At 41.2% G+C, this 19,127-nt stretch overlaps 1 protein-coding gene across 1 annotated transcript in view; it reads left to right on the top strand.

The window, feature by feature from the left end:
* The window catches only part of JAG2 (jagged canonical Notch ligand 2), a gene marked incomplete in the record, with an annotated part of 565,751 nt that overhangs the window by 456,396 nt on the left and 90,228 nt on the right, over positions 1 to 19,127 (top strand). Inside the window, 2 exon segments of the mRNA XM_044074368.1 lie at positions 2,778 to 2,928; positions 17,928 to 18,092. Of these exon segments, the coding sequence (XP_043930303.1) occupies positions 2,778 to 2,928; positions 17,928 to 18,092 (316 nt within the window).

Genomic DNA, 19,127 nt, shown 5'->3' with positions numbered 1-19,127 from the left:
CCAAGCTGGTTTGGAGGTCTTATTTGTTTGTTGAAGCAACATTCCATGTAACAGTTGTTTTGAAAATTTCCTGGATGGCCACCATGACAGCTTGTTTTTACTTGGGGCTATGGCTTTGATTTCCTTCTGGTACAGCAGAGTCTGTACACTTATGAAGTGATTGTACAAGGCTTTAGTGTAAGCTTCGTTGTAGTTACCACTTCCAGCTGGGGTGGGGCTCTGGCTCTGAAGGCATTCATACCTTCATCAAGGAGGGCATAGTTTGCCTTGGTGAAGTGTTTAAGTCTGATTTCGCCCTTTGTGAGTTCTAGTGTTAGCTTGCAGGTGACTGACTTGTCAGATTTAACTAATGAGGTCTGACAGTTGTGGTAGCGCATCAGTTTGACATGTTAGTGAGGACCAGTTTGTTCCTCTTGCCAGGGTATGAATAATTCATAAGTTTTTTATTTTAGTGAGAAGGGCAGTGCTTTTACTACATAATCTTGTCCTGTGTAGATTTTTGGATGCCAGCTATTCTCACAGTATCTCTAGTAACGCTGTTATCTTGTACAGTCTGCCTAATGCACCAACAGGCCAATCAGCTGTTCTTGTTTTGGAGGAATATGCCTATTTTTAGGCCTGATTTACTCCATTTGCTTGGCGTACCTATTATTTTGGAGATATGTCCCTGTTTTCAAGCTTGGTTCACCCTTTCACACAATTTTCTGAATTCCTTCTCACACTAGTTTTGAAACTGTGTTATACACAACAACTACATTATTAGAGCAACAAAGAATTGGGACTGCACATCTTGTAGCTTTCATTTTCAGAAGGAACAATAAATCACCTTATGTGGTAGAATTTTGATACAGTTCATTCAATCTGTAGATTTTACACTGTATATTTGATAACATGCTTATAGTTTTCCATCATTTTTGTCACTTTTTTAATGTGTTTGTCTACTGGAAGAGGGAAGAGTGATGCGGTATTTAACATTTATGCTTATTAGATGTCTGTATTTTGGCTGGATATACCTACTTTTCAAGGGCATTTGTACCTATTTTCATTGTCTGCAGGTTGAGTGGTATGTGCACCGTATATCTAGTCTTTGGTCCAGACTGATTTTTCTTCAATTTGGCATTGATTTTGAAATAAATGCTTGCAAGTAAACACAGAAAATTAAATTGGTGTTTTTTGATTCACCACACACACTGATTCTCCAGCTTTTTAATTGTTTTGGTCAGAAGATCTGACAGGTCCCATGTTGCAAATATCTGTGGCTTTGATTTGACCAGAGTGCTTTTTTACTCATCGTACAGTTACTGATACCATCCTTCTCTAGAATGCCCCTATTCCTAAAATGAAATCTGCAATTTCCCTTTTTAACCTTGCTCTTGTTTGTAATTTCAAGCATTTGCCAAACTTTGCTCAGAAGTGTTTGCATTCTGCTACTCTGTGTGGTCCACTTGGATGCCACTTGGATGTCATTATACTGTTCATAAAATTGTTTACTTCCTACTTTTACAATGGCTTTCCAGTTTTCTTAACTCCATAACACACACACACCTTTCCATTCATGGAACATTGCCTGCATGCATTACTAATTGGATGTTTTAGTACTGTTTATAGACAGCTTTAATGTATGCATTTGTACATAAATCGTGTTAAGTCATGCTGCCTTTTCATAGGCTCCTTGTCGGAAATGCAAAAATCTGTGATTTGATTCTCATAGGTATAAAAAAATGGGATTGCAAAGAAATAACAGTGAACCTTAAAAATCAGTTATTTAAAACTTACATTTTTTTTTTTGGAGGGGCTAACTCCCCTCACCCCCCAGAAGCCCTCTCCTTATACATAATTGCCTGCAAGATTCCCTTTAGTTTGGATAAAGGGAAATGTCCAAGTAACCATAACCTCCTCTGACTTGTTGTAGGTTTCCTTCATTTGCACTGTCATCCTCCTATATCTGAGGATGTCTGTTGCAGTCCATGGAATTTCAAAAGGAAAGTTTACCCCCAAATCTTTCTCTTCATTTTCTTTCTTGCCTCCTTACATTGGCTGTTATGATTTCTTTTGTAAAAATTTATTTTTCTGAATGTAGGCTTAATTTTTTTTGTTTGTGTATTTTTTTAACGTGCCACAGTGACCATCTTATTGATCCATTCATCTCCCCTAGAGGCAAGAATTCATCAGCCCATTCATTCCCTTGGGAGCAAGAGTCGGTTGCTGAGAGAGGTGCTGATCTCTGCTGTGGGCTTAAGGTTATCCACCTATGTCCATCCCCCATTCTGTAGTTGTGACTTCTGCAAGTCTCCTGCTCACAAGATGCTTGTGTGTGCTTCCACAGCCGCGACAAGTACTGATCTGGGTGTGTGGTGAACCACTACCTGCAAGCTCCATTATCCAGCTTATTGAGGTGAATCAGCACCCCCCCCCCCATGGTTGAGTTGACAATTGCCACTCTTTTTCTTTGTTGTTGAATATCATAAGACATTAAATCTAAAAAGAATGTGTTTCTGCTTGCCTCGTTTTGTGATCGCTTATGAACTTTTTTTTTTTTTTTATGTAAATGTTGGCTTTTTTTTCTTCTTTTTAATAGCATACATATACTTGTGGTTTAGAATTAGTTTAAAACACATATGATGTATTGTTTAGCTTTTTCCCTAGCCTGTGGCAGAAAGTGGTTCTCCGTGTCCACTTGGTAGGTTGCCAAATAGAATAATATAATTGCATCAGCTGTCAAGAAGTAAAGTTGATTCATCTTGTGTTATTTCTTACTATGGATTATTTTGTTTTAGTTCTACGTAGATTTCTGTAAGACCAACCCCTGTCAAAATGGAGCTAAATGTTATAACCTAGAAGCAGACTATTACTGTGCTTGCCCTGAAGAATATGAAGGAAAAAATTGCTCTGACCACAGGGACCACTGTAGAATGACCCCATGTGAAGGTATGCAGCTCTCTGTATTCAGTTTATATTGCATGATTTAACTCTGTTACATTGTGGGAAATGAATAAAGACCAGTAATGTTTGGCCTTGAGTATATGGTCATCATGTTTTTGTTGTAAATATTACTGCTTTGATGTAGTTTGAGGATGTTTTTGTTTTCATGCCATTAGCAAAAGCATACATGATAGGACAACCTGGATTCTGTTGCATACATTGTGGGTATTAAATGGGTTCACTAGAAGTTGGAAAAAAATATGTCATGCAGCAATATTTTCATTGGCACTTGAATTCTACTCCAGGTGCTTTTTTCTCTGAATGCACATAGTGAGGCTTCCTTTCTGTTGTACTTGTTATCCTCTCCTGTAGGTGTCTAAGGAAGATACTGCACTTCTCACATTAAGATTATATTTTTGTAAGTGTTGAAAACAAACCTGTTTAGTCATTGCCATGAAATGATGCCACAGTAAAGGAAAAATAATTGTCTTTGCTTCCAAAGTCTGCCAGTGTGTTTGCACGTTTCTGTCTGTATGTTTGTATATAAAACCACACACATGTATGTCTTTTCACGGTCCATTTTTTTGTGTGTATCTTTGTGTATGCGTTGTATATAATGTGTGTGTGTATATAATATATATGTGTAATATACATGTGTGTGTATATCTATATATAGATATACAGAGTGTACCAGGTGACTGTTGCTTAAATAAAATCTGCCTGATGTTAATACTACTATAAATTGCACACTGCTTTGCCTTTCATTTCTGTATTGACTCGAGGCAAATTAAGTATAGCATTACCTTGTTCTTGGAAGTTTATTTTGCAATCTGGTTAAGCACACTAGATAATTCAATTGCCCAACTAATATTTTTAAATTATTATGGCATTGCATGGCTGCATCTTTACTACTTACTTGTACATTTCTGTCTTTTTGGTCCTCTAGGAAGTGTGCTTAGTGTGCATCTGAAGTACTACAGTCTTTAAGAATCCCTGATGTTCAGATTTACTGTTTGGTAAATGAATGTTCTGTTTGGGTGGCATATATCCTTTTATAAGCTTAATTTGACAAGCAAGTTTGCTCGTGTTTATAGAAAATAGTTGAAATGTTTTGCCATGTGTTATGATGCAACCTTAGCCCAAAGCTTGAAGAGCTGGTCATGACCTTATTTTTCAGCAGGTTGTCTGCGAGCAGACATAATTTGTATGATATTGTATTTGTTTTCCCCCTTTTATAACATGACTAAGACAAGTATTGTAAGGAGGGTAGACATTTGTCAAAATGCTGCAAAAACTTCAGCACTTAAACTAGATATAAGGTAGTTTTGGCCAAGCATAAAGAAGTTCCTGCATAGCAATAAGAAACAAATCTCCCTACCTCAAACAAAAGCTGTTGTGATGACTTTTGAAGACTTAGCACCACTTTTCAAGAATGACCATAGAATATTAAATGTAGAGTGCCGTTATAATGCTCCAACTGTTCTGGAGGACTCAAAAGGCTTGGTTCACAGCTTGTTATCCCAGACTTCCTGTAATTAAGGGGGCAGGTTTTGCGGCAACATATAGTTGCAGTTGTCGCGGTGATTAAATAATAGATTTTAATGTGCATTCAGTCGTATGATATAGTTGGATTGTCCTTATTTGTATGTGGGGTGAATATTTCCTTATCAGTTGGTACGACATTCATATAGGATGGGTCAAGTTGTCGTTGTGTTCCTTTCTGTATGAAAAGATTAAGGGATCAAGTTGCTAGTATCTTTTTGTTTAATTCTGTACAAAAAGAGATCTGGTAATGGTGTGAGGTCTTGAAATTCAGAATATTTAGACCCAACTGCAATTGCTGTATATAGAACAGTATGAGTGCTTAGTTGCTTTTTCAATCGCTCTCCAATTGCAAAAACATTGCTGCTGTTGTACTAAAATGACACTGCTTTAAGATTCCACGGGAAATTCACCTGAAGTGATAATGATGCTGGATTTACTCAATTTTTTTAGTACGTCTTTTCTAAAGATTCATTTCAGAGTTTACATAATGTGATTGAATGTGTTCTGGCAATCAGAACTTGCTGCTTAATTTCTTGAACTGATGTCCATTTTCATTTTATCCTCAACATGTGGATTTGGATCCGATCTCTTGAATCTGATTGTACCATTGCAGTAGCTTGTTCATAGGTGTGTACTAGGCTAATGGCCCTGGGGCCTTTGCAAGCATGGCCCATAGAAGTGCCCTGACATTGTGCCACCTGCCGTTAGTTCCCAGTGCCTCTATCAAGTAAAGCCACTGGAGTGATCCCCGGGGTGGGATTTCTATTTCCAATCCACTCATGAAGATTCCTCTTGAAGAGGGCTAGTGAGGTGCTCTGCTTGACATGTATGGGAAGTCTATTCCAGAGCATGGGCAGTCTCTGGTTATGAACCTGTCCTTCCAGCATGTTCTGTTGATTGTGGTAATGAGGTTGAGGTCTTTGGAGTGTGTGGTGTGGAGGGATTGGGATTTCTTTAGATGTAGCATTTCTAACAGAGCTGGGTCAGACATAGCTTTGTAAGTCGAGCAGAGATTGCCTTTTAGACTATATGAGACGGAGAATAGCTGGAGTTTTTTGAGTCTGTCCATGTAGGACTTGTGTTTAAGTCCTAGGGTCCTCTTCGTGAGGTACTTTTGTGGCCTCTCCAGCTGTTGCAGGTGTCTAGTGAGGTGCATGCCAAATGGGGAATTATACTCCGTGATTGGTCTTATGAGGGAAGAGTACAGAGAAATTATTACCTCTTTCTTCGTGGATGCTAAACCCTTGGTAATGAGATGTGCCACATGGAAGGACTTTCTCACCACAGTGGCAATGTGGTGGTCGAAGTAGAGGTTGCTGTCAGCCCATGTCCTCAGACCTCTTATAACACCTTCACTGTTCAGTGGGCTCCCATCGATGTGGTAATTAGTGGGAACTGAGTTTTTTCCAAAGGGGATGACTATGCATTTTTTTGGCGTTAAGCTTAAGGCCACGGTTTTGACACTAGTCACTGGTCTCAGTGAGGCCTTTCTGTAGGATGTCTGCATCACTTCGGTTAATAATGGCTCCCAGCTTGCAGTCATCTGTAAATTTGGTCAGCCACAGTCCCTCCGTGTTGGCCTGGATTTCTGAAAAGTAGATGCCAAACAGGAGAGGATCCAGGACCGATCCCTGTGGGACTCGACTCGTGACTGTCATTCTGGGTTGGAGTCAGCTACTTCACACTGTGGGTTCTGTCTGTGAGTCAATTTGCAACCCACCTAACAATATATGGGTTGATGCCTAGTTTGCTGAGTTTATCAATAATTCTTGAGTGAGGAATGGTATCAAAGGCCTTGGCCAGATCGAGGTAGGCTGTATGAGCTGCCTTCCCTTCATCCACCGCTCTTGTGACTGACTCAAAGAAGTCAACCAGGTTGAGCAGGCATGATCTACCTTTCACAAAAACAAATTGCATGGGGATCTAGAGTTTGGAGATTCCCTGTATCCTTGTTAATTAGGTCAATGATGATGCACTCCATAGCCTTACATATCACACTTGTCAGGCTAATGGGACAATAATTTCCAGGGTCTGTAGTTGCTCCTCCTTTTTATGGAGAGGGATGACTGCAGCAGTGTGCCATTCAGTAGGGACAAAGCCTGGGGTGAGGCTATGAGTGAACAGAGCACACAGAATGTGGTGCCAGTTCACTGTGTAATTCATGTAGACCACAGCCAGGGATATTGTCGGGTCCCATGGAAGCTGTATTCTTGGCCGTAGACAATGCAGCTTTAACCTGTGCTGCAGAAATGCTGGGTACCTGGCTTTCTTCCGATATTATTGGTCCTTTGAGGGGGGGTAAAGTTGGCACTGAATCTGTCGGCCAGTATGTTGGCTCCGTATAGGAGGGTACCATTGTGCAGTAACTTAGGGCAAATTTGGGTATTGTTATGGAGATCCTTGATATAACTATAGAAGGCTTTGTGTTTTTTTTTTGTTTTTTTTAGTGTCTACCGTAATTCTGCCTTCATAGCTTGCTTTGGAGGTTTTGATGAGGGATCTCTACTTTTTGTTGAGGCTAATAAGGGATTTTTTCCAGTCTTGGGACTTCACCTTTTTCTGCAACAATTTCTTCCTTCTGTTGTAGAGTTTATTAATGGCAGGGGACCACCAGACTGGCTTCATTTGTTTGGAGGAGCATGTGTTGTTTCTGTTGGGTATGGCTAGTTCCATGCATTTATGTAGGTGTTTGTACAGTGCATTGGTGTATGATTCAGCAGTCATGCATCTATTTTCCGTTGGCATGGGTGCCATGAAGTTAGCCACCTCTGTTTTTAGGAGTCCAAAGTCAGCTTTGGAGAAGCTTTTCATGGTGGATACCTTTGCCGGGGGGGGCATTGGTGTAGAGTAATGGTTGACCATGTTAGTAATAACCAGGTCAAGGATGTTGCTTCCTCTAGTGGGGGTAAGAATGACTTGGTCTAGGGCACTGGAATTGATGAATTCCAGGAAGCGTTAGGCCAGTGCATTGATGTACAAGTAGTTTTCCCAGCTGATGGGGAGGGGTAGTTGAAGTCACCTAGTATGAGATTGTAGCTAAACACAAACTCTCTGAACAAACGGCGTGTATACCTCCTGCCCAAACGCCAAAGATGCGTAACACGTTTGTGGAAAACTTCCTTGTAATCACAGAAGAACCAGGTCAGATAGCCCAAATGAATAAAAGCCACAAAATTTATTGCACAATCCTCGTTAAGCGCTTTCATCTACTCAGAACGTAGGCTTCATCAGAACATTTTAAAGTTAACATTCAATTGCTTATATATTGTTTGATTTTGGCAAAGCATGTTATGCACAAAGGGATAGAACACCAATTTAGATTTGGTATTTTAGAGATCGTTAAATCCAATCCCAGGGGGGGTAATATAAAGAATTATTTGTCATTTAAGGAATGTTATTGGCAAATATTAACAGATGCTACCACCCCTCCTGGCCTAAATGAAAGTATATCTATGAAAAGTATATTAGAATATATCTAACATACTATATAACATTGCATTTTTAAAATAATTCGATGTGTTTTAAGTTGTGTAAGGTATAACTTTTGTTATGTGTTTTTTATGAAATGACTTTTCAGTCTTGTGAAAATGTTTTTAGTGTATATCACTTTAATTCTAGGTAGTAACTAGAATTGGCGCCAAAATCAAACAATATATAAGAAATTGAATGTTAACTTTAAAATGTTCTGATGAAGCCTACGTTCTGAGTAGGTGAAAGCGCTTAACGAGGATTGTGCAATAAATTTTGTGGCTTTTATTCATTTGGGCTATCTGACCTGGTTCTTCTGTGATTACAAGGAAGTTTTCCACAAACGTGTTACGCATCTTTGGCGTTTGGGCAGGAGGTATACACGCCGTTTGTTCAGATAGTATGAGATTGTTGGGTTGGATCGGATCTTAATAGTTTCCAGGGTGCTTAGGAATGTGGCATGAGAGTCATGGGACATGGTTGGAGACCTATAGCAGGCTGCAGGCTACAACCTAAATCGCCATCTTACCCAGTGTTAGTTGTACCTTTTTTGTACCAAAAGCTCACCCCGCCTCCATTTGAACCAGCTGCTACCGCTGATCTAAAGTTCATATCATGGAAAACGGCACTGCTGCTAGCAATTACTTCAGCAAGAAGAGTTGCAGAGCTACAGGCCCTCATGGCTGTAGAGCCTTTTATCATATTTTACCCAGACGGGGTGTATCTGAGGACAAATCTTAATTTTATGCCTAAGATGGTTTCCAGTGTGGCCCTTAACCAAACAATTCATCTGCCAACTTTCTATCCAAACCCACAGAACAAGGGGGAGAGAATTCTGCATTCCTTGGACGTACACAGACAGCTAAGATTTTACTTGAGCAGGACTAAAGCTCTAAGAAAAGCTGAGCAATTACTAGTTTCATATGCTGCAGGATCAGAAGGAAAGGGTATTTCAAAACAGACAATTTCTAAGTGGATCAGTCACTGCATCCGTTTCTGCTACTTACACCATGGCAAACCTGTGCCCAAGGGCATTAGGTCTCATTCCACCAGAGCTGCTGCTACTTCAGCAGCCTTTCTCAGAGGAGTACCAACCACAAAGACATTCTAGGGGCTGCTTCTAGTTCTGTTCACATCTTTACAAAGCATTATCATTTGCTGCCTCTCTACTCTTAAGTCCAGGGCAGGCTTTGCCACTGCAGTTCTGCAAGCCTTATAGCCGCACCTAATGCTGTTTAGCTCCAGCCCCCCAACCATAGCTTTGGGATTCTACCCAAATGTAATGACTGCAACAGTGAAACACGAAGAACATAGTACAGTTGTGTACAGTTACCATAAATGTATATGTTTGAGTGTATTCACTGTTGCAGTCCAGGTTACCCTCCTGCCATCCCCCTATCATTCTGAAATATATCTTTCCCTCTCTGTCTTCTACAACCTATGTGGTGTATTTGCTTGTAGATGAAGGTAAAGTTTATATTGATGCAGGTATATTACATATATAATATATATATATATAGGCTACCTTTTTGGGGGCACCTGACATCAGGGGCAAGAAAAACTAAAGAAAATGGCATCTGCTGCATGTTTTATACCCCTGACGACCTGTCGTCATGGAAGAGAAGACAGCAACCGACGCAGGACCTAAGACTTTGGAATTCAGGCCGACTGAGGGCAACCTGCCAGCAGATTACCCAAATGTAATGACTGCAACAGTGAATACACTCTAACATGTACAGTTATGGTTAAGTGTACACAGCTGTACTTTCTCTGTTACAGCACAAATGTCAATGTTCTCCATTTTGAGATGTGCTTTCAAGCGAGTGCATCTTGAGATTTAGACGTCTAGTGTTGAGCAACATGACCCTCCAATTGCATTTATTTATAGCTGTTATATTAGTAATTTGATCTTTGGAACACCGCCTAAAAAAGGCGCTATAGGGGTTGCAAGAGCCTTAGCTAGTACCTGGACACCCAGGGGTGACAGATGCAGGCCATGTCTGGCAAAGCGTCAAGGTCTGTCAGTCATGTAACTCCAAGCAGACAGATACTGGATCCCCTTTGAATGACACCAGAAACTTAGCCAAATGTTGAAGTCGATCATTTTCTGTTTGTACTGTGATATCATTCTGGGTTGATGGTAGGATGCTGCTCAGGGCTAGGATCATACCTTCCTGGGCCACATAATCAAAGATCTCCACCATGTCTCTTACTTGTGGAGTGACCTGAGTGCATGTGTTGTGTTGGATTCTGGCACACGATAGACAAACTGTTACCTTCTCCTGATTTAGCTTAGTAAGTGGGACATCAGTGTGCCTCACTATTGAGTCACCTATGATTATTGTATTGGGCAAGCTGTTTTGCCTTAGGGGCTTAGGTTGAGAGGCACACTTTGTAGGTGAGCTGTGTGTCTTGTGGTTTTTGCTGTGTTGTGGTGATAGAGTGCGTCTCCATCTTGGAGGTCTCTGCTGTTTCGGTAGATTTCTATTGAGACCCTCCACGAAGATGGGTGTGTGGTTTGTGTTTTTATGTGAGGGCTGTAATGGTGAGTGTTCTGGAGGGCTGTGTGTTCTGTGTGGTGCAGGTGTTGACCTTCTCCTCTTGACCAGCTATTCCGGTCTTTGCTGGAGAGTGCATGGCTTCCAATTTGGAGATATAAGTGCATCTCTCACAAGTCTGAGTGTTGGGAGGTAAGAGGAGAGGATTGTCTGGGTACATGAGGCAGTTGCTGCCCTGCCTCAGAATGCCCAAGTTCACCAGGTTAATAGGAGAAAGCACAGGAAACTGACCTTTTGATGTGCCAGGAGGGATGGTCATCATTACTAAGTACTGGAGCTGTTTCCTTATAGGACATCTAGTGCTGATAGCACTTAGGTGTGCTACAATAATTGCTACAAAAACCTGATGAAGTGCTAGGCGAATAAGCTAAAGTGCAAGACAGAAGAGAAAGTTGAAAGGGATAGAAAAAAGTGCCCATACAGCCAATAAACTACAATTTCAGAGCCAGAAACCACTCCTCTTGTGGTAGATAGGCTACCTAATGCTTACCACTCCCACTGATAAGGTAGAAGGCTTCCCTCTATCACAGAAAGGTCTGGGGAACTCGAATACTTACAAAATAGTCCTGGATACAGCAGATCTGTATCTGGACTACTCTAATAACAGGAAAGGCGGAAAACAGAACTTTTTTTTTCTGCAAAAAAAAAAAAAAAACTGTTAACTTGTAGCTGGAATACCTCAAAAAGAGTTTAAAACCGTGCAGCTGAAGCTCGCAGACCTGTATTTAGACTATGCTGCTCAATTTAAGGTTAAGAACTCAGTAAGAAAAAACTCACAATGAAGCCCAGATAAATCACTTGTAGGCAAAAGAATAGCACTTGCAGTATGAAAAAATACAATTAAATAGCAACAAAATGCAGTAAAATGCAGTTAAACAGTAATGAATTGCAGTAGATAGCAAGTAGATTGCTTTGAAACAGTAGCTCACAAATCATAGTAATATCAAGACAGCACTAATAAAGCAGCAGTTCAGTAGGATACTGTCATCAATGTAGTGAGGCTACCAACAAGCAGTAATAAATGTGGCAAACGGCAAAATGAAGTAGAAAGAGGTACCGTTTTATAGTAGAAAGTGAAGAGAGAGAAGATAATGAGATAATTAAAGTTTCAGAAGCTAAAGGGGTGGCTTTCGCCAAGTTCTCACTATAAACAGTAGAATGAGTGATGCAATGTGACTGGGGGGGTGTGTCCAGTATCAACTTTATACCAGAGAGAGCAACTCCAAGCCTTCAAGACTTAGGAACACTGTGCGGGTGGGTGGGAAAAAACAGTTGTACAGATTACAAAAATATGCATCTAAACAGAAGTGCAGAAGAAAGTTGAAAATAAGCACTTACCTTTTTTTTTCAATATCACAGCAGGGCAGTAGGACAGTCTCTCTGCAGCTCAAAACAGCCTAAGCAAACAAGTATATCACTGGCTATTAAAGGCAGAGAAACAGAAACCAGCCCAGTTATCCAGTTGCAGGAATGCCCTTGGCTAGATTAAACCAGTCTGATTTACTTCCTGCCACAAAGAAAACAGCTAGGCCTCTCTAGGCAAAGATTTCACTGCAAGATGAAAGGGTCACAACAGTAACAGATACTCAGCTCTATCACACAACAAAAGGGAGACTAAAAACAGTTGCACCAATTGCAAAAACAGTTGTACAATTGAAAATAAACACGTTTTCCAGTATCACAGCAGGGCAGTAGGCTAGTCTCTATGTAGCTTGTGGCAACCAAAAAGCTCTCGAACTCCCTGCCTTACCCACAATGCATCTCTTCCAATCACTTCAGATCTGGTTTGCCGCTTTGCAAAGAAGTGGTCCTTCCAGATAGCTCTCAGGCAGTTAATTGAAAGTTATAGTTTTATATTCCCTTTTTTTATAGTTTAAAAACTTATTTGGTTAATTGTTCCCTTTTTTCTTCTGTACCCTACTGTAGTTGTTTTTTACTTCTATTTTGTTTTCCTCTGTACAGAGATACTTCTCAATTACTGTTAGTTTCTTTTTTTCCTTATCTTGCTAGTGTAATTCTGTTACTATCGTGAGTATATTTTTTTCTGTAGAGGTTGTCCAAAAAAAAAAAAACGCAGGTTCTTGGTTTATTTTTTATCTAGGTTTTTTTGTCCTGGCTGCGGTTTCATTGTGGTGGATAAATTTGATGAGCTGGCTGGCTTTAAATAGTGTTCGAAGGGCTGACATAAAATTCCTTTGAGTGACTTGCACAGTCTTTGCATTTATTGCCCGGGTCCCCTTCACTTGCAGGAAGATTGCGACATATATCAAGTGCTCAACCACAAGGCCCTCGTTGAACATTAAAATAACCTTGATACTCAAAGGTATGTTGCCTTCTTCCTTTTGGAGAGGCCATTTCTGGCTCTGACCAAAAACACAAGGACTCTTCTAAATCTGGAAAGTCAAGCCCAGTTTTCCTCCCTGTCCTCCAGAAGCTCAGACAAGAGAAGAAAAGAACAACTTCTGCTCTGAAGATATCAACAGAGCTGTCGCATAAAGTTGCTAAACTGTCTGATCCTAAGAGTCCTTCCGATCCGACAACTTCCAGGACTGTCCCTTCAGATGCGACTGCTTCGGATCAGAGTCTCTTAGCACCCAAAGTTAGATCGGATCTGTTGTTGGATCCAGTGGGAAGCCCCTTCAAACCCATAAAGGTGTTACCTTGGACTCTGTATCCTGCTATCGACCCAGTGCCATCCAGAGTATCTCCTCCATTCATAGAGATCCTGAAGTCACCGTCAGCATCATTATCTCGTTCAACTAGAAGTCCCATGGGTGATAAAGTGGAGAGGATGGCCCAGAAGATCCTTTTGGTGCAAAGTATTATAAGGGCCCCTTCGGCTTCTATCTTGAAGGGTCAGGAGTTCCGAATTTCATTATCCCCTCTTCATGTTCCTCCTCGGACTTCCCTTGACGTTTTGGAGTCTTTGGATCCGATTTGTTCAGTGTTGTCTGTGTCTGATCCAAGGATCTTTCCTTCCTCTGTTCTGACCTTCACTCTGAGTTCCTCAGCACAGTCAGAGCCAGGGAACTCTCAGGGTTGTGGCGATCGGGTTGGGTCCGAGAAAGTGGGTTTGACTCCAAAGTTTTTGGAGCCATCCCATTGTCTTGGAGACTTGGCTGAGATCAGCCTGGCCCCAGTTCGGACTTGAGGGGTTCTGTCTTCTGAATTTGAATGGGCCGGGATCAAAAGGCACGACTTGTCAGATTTGGGAGTCCCTTCCTTCTCAGAGGCACTCTGCTTTCGAGACCTTAGAGAGGGCCATGTCTGCATCGACAGTACAGACAGTATCTACCCTATAGGATTCACAGCCTATGCCTTGCAGATTTCACGTCCAGTATCTCGTCCAGACCTTCCACAGGGACAGCTGGTTCAGAATCCCCAGGCTACCCACAAGGGATCCCCCACCTCTTCTGATAACCTGCCCAGAACACCCCACGGAGGAGGTTCCTTGGAAGAGAAGTGCAAGAGGACGCATCTAGACTCCACGGAGGAGTCCATCACCAAAGACACTGACCTCGAAGGTAAGGGATCCCCATGGTCACCTCCAAATGTTTCCTTCGGGAACATCCTAGAGGTCTTGAAACAGAGAGGTGGCTGGAAGGCCAGCAGTCTATCACTGGAGGAGTCTGTGTACCTGCTGGCTTTTGGATCTCGTCAGTCTACCTCCTAGGTGACCCCGCCCATTGAGTTGAGCTTTTGGCAGACGTGGGAGGCTCCATATTCCATTGAACCTACTCCTCAGAGACCAAACAAAATAACAGTACCAGAGAGTAAAACATTTTGGTCAATAGGTGTCCCAGTAGATGACATGGTTGTGGTGGTTTCGGCCACCAAAAAAAAAAAAAAAACTTGCGGAAGAAACTTTTTTTTTTATTTACTATTCATCCTTCTGATGGGGATTCTAGGATGACAGATAGATGTGGGAAGCATATCTTTTCTTCAGTGTCCTTCACTTTGAGGTCCCTGAATTATCTTTCCCATTTGACCAGATTGCAGATGGATCTGATCAAGGAGTTATCAGATACCCTATCTGGACCTGTGTTTGAAGGGGTACATGATTCGGTCACCTCTCAGTTGGCCACCCTACATGCTATTGCAAACTCCTCCATGAGGCTCATCTCGTATGTAGCTGAAGGAGTGAGTAGATCTGTGGATTCAGGCATCTTTGAGGAGGCACACTTGGATGCGCTTGTGTGACTTTGTGGAGCCTTTTAAGTTTTCATTCGTCAATGCTCCATTTGGCAGCACTTCCCTTTTTGGCCCAAAAGTCAGAGATACGATGTCCAGGTGTAAGAAGGATGAGAAGACCCTTTCTGCCGTGGGTGTACATTTTTCCACTCCTCAGAAACCATACTGAAAAAAGCAATGGACAGATGTGGTTCAGAAAAAATCACAAGGGTCGTAAAAGACAGGGGACCGGAGTCCAATATCTGATCTCAGCAGATTGAACAAATCAGTTTGGCACAACAGGTTCCAGATGGTCATGGTTCAGTCCATTCTTCCATTCTTGGAAAAGGACGATTGGATGTGCTCGATGGACCTTTAGGATGCGCACTACCACATAAAGATGGATAGGCAATTCAGAAGTAATTTACTCTTCCTGCTAGGAGCCAGAAACTATCAATTCAGAGTGCTGCCATTTGGCCTCACAACAGCCCCCAAAGTGTTCACCAAATGTATGGCAGTAGTGGCAGCTCACTTAGGACAACAAGGATTCTGGGTGTTTCCATACTTAGACAACTGGCTCATCTCCACCTTAACCAGGCATCTACTTCTAGAAATGAGACATGGTTATCTAAAATTGTTCCTTGTTAGGGATTACAATAAATTACAAAAAATCACATCTAGACCCCCTCAAGATTTGGATTTTATAAGAGCAAACATAAACACAATCAAGATGGTAGCACATTTCCCATCAACAGTGATGACCATAAGAGATCAGGTCAAAAAGTTACTATACAGTTCAGGTATCTGCTGTAATGGTACATCAAGCCTTAGGTTCTTGGGCAGCAGCAATAATACTACTACCGCTAGTAAGATTCCACATTAAACCCATGTCAGCCCTGGAAAGAATCATGAACATTTGCAAGAAGGATATTTCATGGTGGATTCACTAATACAAGGTCACCCCCCCCCCTCACCCCAAGGCACAATACATACGGATGCCTCCCAGATTGGGGGCATTATCTGGGGGAAAACAGTCCATGGCACTTGGTCTACAGAAGAGGCCAGCTCTGATATAAATGTCCTAACTATGAGAGCGGTGCTACTAGCATTCCAAACCTTTCAGAAAGCTCTTCCTCTGGGGACAACTTGCGATTCATTCGGACAGTATGCCAATAGTCTGGTACATCAGCAAACAAGGGGGGACCAGATCGTGCCCCTTATGACAAGAGGTTCTCAGAGCATAGCAGTGGGCAATCTCATCCCAGCGCTTTCTGGGGGCAGCACACATTCTGGGAATGTCAAACGTGATAGACAAGTTGAGCAAATCCATTATTTTGCCTCACAAGCTGTCCCTCAATCAGAAAATGGTGAAAGATTTATTCCGCAAGTGGGGCCAGCCATTCTACAGCCTTTGTGTCCCCTCTAAGCAACAAATGCAGCAGCTACTTTGCCCTGACCCCCCCCCCCCCAAGAGGGAAGTCCTCAAGGGCTTCTTTCACTCAAGTTGGCTTCCCGGTCTCTTGTATGCTTTTTCCCCCAACTCCATTAATCCTCAAACTTCTTCAGAAAGCTAACAGGTTAAAGAGAGAAGTAATCCTCATTGCCCTATATTGGCCTTGACAAATCTGGTTTCCCTTTCTTTGGCCTCGCATACGGAAGAAGCTATGGATTCTGGATCCAGTTCCAGACCTTCTGTCACATCTGACAGGAGTGCTTCATCCGAACATTCACATTCTCAAGCTGACAGCTTGGTATCTCCAGTTCCGTTGATAGCCAGACAAACCTATTCTGTCGTCACCAGTGCGTCACATTCTGCTACTTCTCTTAAGCCATTTGTTCAAAAGCTGTAGAACAGTAAATGGTGGAGATTCGTACATTGGACGCAGTGATGTAGATCCCTTTTCTGTTTCTATCCACACTATTCAGGAGTTTTTAGCACAGCTGTGCAAGCTTACTCTACATTTGAAGTGCAGCTAGCTGCAATGTCTAATTTTCACATTGGATTTGATGGTTCCTCACTTGTTTCACATATGCTCTGCAAAGCCTTCTTGAGAAGAACTCTTACTTAAGCTCCCTTGTAAAGATCCTTCACCATCTTGGGATCTCAAATTGGAGTTACAAAAAGTTATACAGCCTCCCTTTGAACAAGCGGCTACCTGTTAACTCAAATTTCTCTCTTGGAAACCATATTCTTGGTAGCCATCATGTCTGCAAGAAGAATGAGAGTTTCAAGCTTCATCATCCCAGCATCTATACCTGTTCTCCCCGCCCCCTCTCCTCATAAAGACAGGGTTACTTTGCATACTAACTTCTCCTTTATGCCTTTTATGATAGTTTCAGAGAATACCATTAACCAGACTATTAATCTACCGGTTTTCTTCCCAAATGTAATCAGTAAAGGTGAATATTTGTTAAGTTTGTTAGATGTTCACAGACAGTTATGTTTTTTATCTCCATAGAACAAAGGACATATTTGTCTCCTTTTCAGAGTCTAGATTGGGCCTTCCGGTGACCAAGGTTACTTTAGCCAGATGGGTTACATATTGCATCTCATTTTTTTATTTACAAGAGAAAATGTTTAGAGCTACCTAAAACAGTTTGGGCTCATTCCACTAGCGCCATGGCGCAGTAGCCACCTGGGCTACCCCTCATACCTTTATTACTCATTACAAATTGGATTTGGTCTCCAGGAGTAGGGACTCCTTTGGTTCAATGGTTCTGAAAAATATCCTTTCATAAGGACACCTGGGAAAAAGGTAGCTGAGGACTCTGTGTCATATGTTGAGGATAAAATGAAAGTTGACATCAGATAAAATAGTTATGTACTCAGCATAACATTCCATCTGTGTTGTCCATTTTCATTTTTCAACAATCTGCCCTCCATCCCCCATCCCCTTTTAGAAGAGAGAGTTGACCTAAATTTGACAATTGGCTAGTCTCAAAACACCAGAAATGGTCTTTCCCTTGACCAGGGTGTTTCTCTAATCTATTATCTTTCTCTTTTTATTAACAAACAAGATCTGAGGTGATTGGTAGAGGTGTTGGGTAGGGTAGGGAATCCGGGAGCTTTTTGGTTGCCACAAGCTATTGCAATGGTAGAGTATGATCCGAGGGATCGGATCTGAACCCATATGTTGAGGAAAAAATGAAAATGGACAACACAGATGGAATGTTATGGTGAGTACGTAACTTTTTTTTTTTTTTTATTGTAAATGTGTACTCCTTTAACTGCTGTGGTTATTGATATTACACTTTTCTTTCCAGTAATTGACAGTTGTACCATAAAAGTCGCAAGTAATTCAACAACAGATGGAGTTCGTTACATCTCCTCTAATGTTTGTGGACCTCATGGTCAGTGCATAAGTCTGCAAGGTGGGAATTTTTCTTGTGCCTGTAATAGTGGATTCACAGGGACCTATTGTCATGAAAGTAAGTACATGAAGTATACGAAAGTGTAATTTATAACCGTTTCTTTATTGCAGTGTAAATACAAAATACAAAATGCAACTTGGGTGTATGGCAGTAGAGCAGACTTTGGCATTTTGTGCTTAGTGACTTTGTAGCACAGATTGCAGCTATACAAGTGTTAAACTTGTGTATGTGCACAGTGTTACCCTACATTATCTAGTTTTGTGAATTCTGTTTATGGTATCATACTTGCAGGTCAGAGCTTGTTTTATTTTAACGTCAAGGTGTTTATTATAGTGTAAGAACATTTTAAAACTAAATCCAAAAAGTAAATACACCAAGAAGCAACAACATGGCGATAAAAATCAACGTTTTATTACAAGAATCTTGGTGCTTTGACGTAGAACTATGCTTCTTCAGACATACAACTCAATTGCACTAATACATTTATATTCTAAAATAAAAAATCACAGACTGAGACTAATTAACTTTACATAAATTAAAGTATTGGCTGCCGTAGAAACCATCAATAATGCCTAAAGCTTTATTAGAATGCAACTACTACCTAGCCTCTGTTACGTCAGTGAGGGCCACTGTATAAAAATAAAATATATCCGTTCCAAAAATGTTCTTGTGAACTCAGATTTAGCATAAATATATGAAACTTATGCATCACTTTAATCAGAACATTAAAGAATTCTTTAAAATTATGTCCTACCTGTCACTCCATGCCCACTTGACCATAAAATCAAAATGCCCACTTGACCATAAAATCAAAAGGCAGTACCACACCCAATCACATGATAAAGAATTACAACATGAAAGTACGTCATTGCCCGGCTACAGAGAAGCGGGACCAGAGTGAAGTAAGATGCAATAAAACATGAATATATCTTAAAAATGTGACATCATCATCATCTTCTTTTGGCTTTTCCCAGTTAGGGGCGGCACAGAGGATCACCTGTTTCCATTTCTTCCTGTCCTCGGCATCTTGCTCTGTCACACCAACCACCTGCATGTCCTCTCTAACCACATCCATAAACCTTATCTTAGGTT

This window comes from Protopterus annectens, chromosome 6.part0 (genome assembly GCF_019279795.1).
Source record: "Protopterus annectens isolate FY-2018-M chromosome 6.part0, PAN1.0, whole genome shotgun sequence".
NCBI classification, from domain to species: domain Eukaryota; kingdom Metazoa; phylum Chordata; order Ceratodontiformes; family Protopteridae; genus Protopterus; species Protopterus annectens.
The sequence above is the reverse complement of the archived record's forward strand: the minus strand, read 5'-3'. Positions and strand labels throughout refer to the sequence as shown.